At 35.3% G+C, this 5226-nt stretch overlaps 1 protein-coding gene across 1 annotated transcript; it reads right to left on the bottom strand.

Annotated features, from left to right (window-relative positions):
- Nucleotides 1-863: 863 nt before the first annotated feature.
- On the bottom strand, nucleotides 864-4173 carry LOC127248695 (protein yippee-like). Its single transcript, XM_051271175.1, has 6 exons — nucleotides 4074-4173; nucleotides 3685-3846; nucleotides 1760-1803; nucleotides 1359-1467; nucleotides 1213-1268; nucleotides 864-1123 (listed from the first exon to the last, which is right to left on the bottom strand). The coding sequence occupies exons 2-6, from the start codon at nucleotides 3778-3780 to the stop codon at nucleotides 1042-1044; spliced, it is 387 nt and encodes a 128-aa protein (XP_051127132.1). The 5' UTR covers nucleotides 3781-3846; nucleotides 4074-4173; the 3' UTR covers nucleotides 864-1041.
- Nucleotides 4174-5226: the final 1053 nt, after the last annotated feature.

Genomic DNA, 5226 nt, shown 5'->3' with positions numbered 1-5226 from the left:
CCAATCCAATTCAGTCAAATCCAAATCAGAATCATTTACTATTCAGTGATTGAGTGAATGTGTGTTGAAAATTAAACTCAATCTGATCCCAGCAAAATACACAACTTATGCTTCAACATAATAGGTTTGTGTGTTTTTAACCACAAAAATTAAAAAAGAAATATAACATTCTCATCTTATACATACATTTTATAAAATTATGAATTTCAACTACATTCGTACAACCAACATGCAAAAAATAAAACTAAATTAATTAAATAAATAAAAAGCATTAGATTAAATAAAATCAAACAACACCGCCCTAATACTTCCGGTTATTATTTAAGAAAAGAAAATTAAAAAGACAAACAACCCAAAGTAAAGAAATTCGTGTTAATTTTATTTGTATTGTTACTTGTTTTTTATTTTTATTTTTTTAGTAAATACATAACAAACATAGTAAGCACTAATATGAAAAATTAAAAAATATTTATTCTGTGCAGTACATGTACAAAAAAACTAAAAAAATTTAACAATACGTAATCATGATACAATTGCCAAGAAATTAAAACAAATAGCAAACAAACAATAAATAAAAAGGAAAGAAAATCAAACTAAGTAAGGAGTGATTGGTGCAAAGTTGCTATTTGCGGGAAAAAAAAAAAAAAAAAGTGAACCGCTAAACCGGTTAGGAGCATCACATGTTTTGGAAAAAAAAGATTTGATTTCTCAATTTTTATTTCTCGCTATTTTTCTGGGTAAAAGAAAAATAAGGTTAGAGAATAAAAAATCTATTATTTCTCTAGATAATATTTCCATTATCTCCATCAATTTTTTCTGTACCAAACCCCCAGGAGTCTCACTCAATCAAAAGTTAACTACCCAAACACCCGCCCACCCCAAAAATCAATCATCATCAAAACTTACTGGTCAGTCATCTACACTACTGAATGCAACTTTAAAAACAGCACCTAAAACACTCCCTACTCCCTCATGTACACTCTCTCACTATTATGTCTTGATTTGAGACAAGTCCAGTGCAGTGCAATCCACGCATGAATATCAATCATCGGCATCACTTCCAGCCATCTGGTTGTCTTGACTCATCGAATAGTTGCTTCCATCGGGACCCAACACTTTAAACCTGTGTACAAACAAACAAACACTCACTTGCTACCAGGATGGGATCACAAAAGCCTTACTCGCATTACATTACATTTCATTCATACATACCTCTCCAGGATGAATTTTCCTACTTTATACTTTTGGTTCTTCTCATGAGCACCTTCCTGCTTGCCGGCAAATACATACAAACGATAAATATTTGAGTATGCAATGAATGCCCAAGTTTATGTAAAAGCAGCAGTCAACATCCTCACATATTTCCATCCCACAATCGAGCCACAACCCACACAAAATATGTCCACGACTGTGTGCATTCCAGTCATCATCATCCGCTCCTCTTTCTCTCCAACCGTCACATTCACACTATCAACAACAAACATCATCATACATCAGCCATATATCAACACCTACTTGCAACTATGAAATTCCAAATGTCGCTGCAGTGCAGACCCGAGTAACACCTTTTCCTCAATAAAACAACAACACAATAACCATTAGCCAATGGATGCTACTATCTCTAAACTGCAATACTCATTACCAGACAATGATCAAGTTGCAATAGATCGCAAGCTCGTCATAGAGCAAAGGAACATGAAACAATTATAATATATAATTATGTAAGCCACAATGCAAATATAATGGAACCGACACTTACACTTTCTCAAACAGATAAGCCTTCCCATGCCTGCAGTGGAAAGACTGTAAACAACAATGAGACATAGTAAGTGCAAACACATCCAAGGATGTCCTAGAAGATTGCAACTTATATTAGATGTAGACAAAATTGAGCATAGAGTTTTCAGTTGTTATAAGGGGCCAATGATTCAAAAAGTACTATAGATTGTACAAATAAGATTGTTACAGGAGAATATGGAACTGTAAATGAAACTCATAGGTAGGGTGATAGCATCCATACGGGTGAAATACTGAGAGATGTCAATCTATCAAGGAGAAAGATGCATTAATCACCACTCAGCACGACATAATATATCTTACGGCAGAAAGATATAATTTTCTTGACATTTGATTCTATTCTACTCACCTCCAAACACCTCTCCCCTTTTATACAAAATTAATATTCAAAATTTCAAATTTGATTGTTTTGTAACCATGACCTATAATTATATTCAACCTCAAGGTTACACATACTCTTTCCAATAAACAACCCCGAGAATCAATTCTGCGGGTGTGATGGAGAAGGTGTGGAAGATAATAGGATGCATACTTTGCTGAATACATGCGGGTGTAATGGGGAAGGTGTGGAAGATAATAGGATGCATACTTCGCTGAATATATTCAAAACATGGCTAAGAAGGTAACTACATCAGTAGATTTGACACGAGGAAAGGTCTCTTGTGAAAGGTCTGAACCAAAATTAGTGAAATTCAGAGCAATAAATGTTTTACATAGTTTCCAAATTTGAAATCTCCCACTTTTAATTGGTTGTGGTGAGCAATGAACCTCCGACCTTCCACATAATAGTCATTACTAACTAAACAAACAAGCACAAATTAGTAAAAGGGTGATATATAAAACCAAGTTTCTCTATATCTTACAATAGCATCTGAATGATTTCCAACAAAATTTTAGCAAAATATAGTTGCTCTACTCCTGAATATTGGTGCCAGAGAGGACGATAAGGAAAACAAGAAGAAAATGAACAAAATACAAAAAAGATATAAAATAAATTGCTACCGCAGTCTCATAGTAGGGCTTGACGAAAAAGAAGGGAGAGAAAACAAAGAGATTATGCTAGCAACAGACATATAAATAAGCATGTATTTGCCATATCTTTAATCTTCAAGAAGATCAAAGGGGGCTGATAGCCCGATGCACGGACTTTCCCTAGAAACAGCAAGTCCAGGAAGAGGCATGGGGGTTCCACTTCAGGGATACTTGGGCAAATAATCCAATTACTACAGATATAGTTAGAACATTTCCCTAAGCCTTAAGGACAGATCAATCTGGTCTCCTGAGACATACCAGACAATTGACAGTTGTAGTAGCTATCAGACTCAATTAATGAATGAAGCCACACTATGATCGATGACTTTCTAGGTAAAACTAAACATGCATTTGCTTAGATCAACATATTGGCACATTTGATTCATTATTGTGAAAAACAAACAAATAAATAAATAAAGTCACACCATGCAAGGCAGTAGCCAATGAGGAAATTATTCACATACGTTGTTTTGAACATGGAATCATTAAATATCACGTTTGATGGGTCAAGTTGTATTTTATTTTAATTTTTTTATTTCAAGTGGCTCGCTTATCTCCCCTCCTATCTGAACACCAAAGTTTGCAAGCTGAAAGCATCGTGCTGTTTTCTTATCAAATCAAAAACACGTGTTACAGACTACACCCAGTCAGGAAATGTTCAATTCTGGGGAAAACCCTTCATTAGGTCCCAAACATCCCGTCTGATAAATATTTTCCATATGATCCAAGAATTGAAGCAGCAATTGGATCCTTTCAACTAATTGAATCGAGACCAGCGCAGTTTATGGCAGAGTAAGACCGTTTCTTTCGTCACTCAAGACTGAAGAGGAAAATTAAGAGAGTTGAATTGAAAACCTTAGACATAATGTCGTCGGAGAGAGCAAGATGCGTTTGGCAGTGCTTGCAAGAATAGATGTTTCCTTCCAAATAAATCAGAAAAAGCCTCCCCATGATATTGATACCAATCCAACTCTTTCTTGGGTCTCTCTCGGTCACGGTCACTGTCACGGTCACAATCTATAAAAATTACACAAAAAGGCATCACAAGTAAATTCCCAAAGGCATACACATACATTCATACGTATATGACAGAAAATTACTAAAAGGGAATAAAAACACGTAACGCAGAAGGAGAATCGGAGATGCATTAAAACGGAAACAAATAGGGAAAAGCAAGAAGAAGCGGTATGAAGGAAGGAGGCGGATGAAGCGAGAGAGAGAGTGAGGGGAGGGCAGGATCTCACCTCTGGGTTGGGGAAAGAAAAGAAACAAATCAGAAAACGTAAGGAAGGCGAGGAGAGGAGAGGAGAGGAGGCAGGGGAACGACGTTGCAGAAGTTTCACGCCAATTAGAAGTGCGTCTCTTCTTGGCCCTATTTATAGTTGATTAATTATACAGCGGCTCAGTTACCCCACCCCGCCCCGCCCAGACAGTCAAGAGAGTTAAAGAGAGACTATATCAATGGACCTTTTCTGAATAAATTGAATTGGGTTTGTTTAGAGTAACTTCTCATTTAGAGTACATTTGAGATCGTTTAATAATAATAATAATAATAATAAATGGAATAAGACGAATGGATTATGCCGGTTGATGGGAAAAGCAACTCATATATCACAGTAAATAAAAAAATTATAATATTAATTTTATACCAAATAAATGTGTCCAATTTTAAAAGAGTTAAAGATGAATCAAGAACAGCGGATATGTGAGATTATTGAGAGATTAGCAGAATTAAGAAGAGAAGAATGGCCCCAAATTATATATACAAAAGAGAGATAATAGAAGCAGACCCAAGACGGAGTAACGATCAACAATGGGAATGGATGTTGGTCCAATGAAAAAGTTGTACATGTTGAAACCCATTTGCATAAGAAAAGACGTGGAAGAAAGGGAAGAGATCAACAAATTTTTGTATAAATAACGAGTTATGGATAATACAAGTAAGAAATAATAAAACTAAGTCTTTTTTACCTGTAGTCTAAAAACGGCGTAGTACTCCCTTGTGTTTTAAAAAACGTTGCATGAAATTCCACCACCATGAAACTTTCCTCACGTGATAAAGAAGATGATTTTCTATCTATATGTTTTGCATAGCAGGGGGTTTTATGCAATATTTTTTAAAGTATAAGTGAGCGTCATGCAATTTTTTTTTAAGTAAAATGGGGATTTATGCTGAGTTTCGAAATCACAAAGTGGTTTCATGCAACATTTTTTAGTATAAGGGAGCGTCATGCAATTTTTAAAGTAGAGAGAGAATTTACGCTGAGTTTCGAAACCATAAGGGAATTATGGGCAATTTTGCCTTCTTAATGGTAAGGGATTGACGAAGACTGTGGTTATGAGACTTACTTCAACTAAAGAAGTAGATTAAGAATTTCGGTTGTTATTGAAAAGTGA

This window comes from Andrographis paniculata, unplaced genomic scaffold, assembly GCF_009805555.1.
Source record: "Andrographis paniculata isolate CXL003 unplaced genomic scaffold, ASM980555v1 Contig34END, whole genome shotgun sequence".
Lineage (NCBI taxonomy): Eukaryota > Viridiplantae > Streptophyta > Magnoliopsida > Lamiales > Acanthaceae > Andrographis > Andrographis paniculata.
This window is presented reverse-complemented; position numbering and strand designations above follow the sequence as displayed.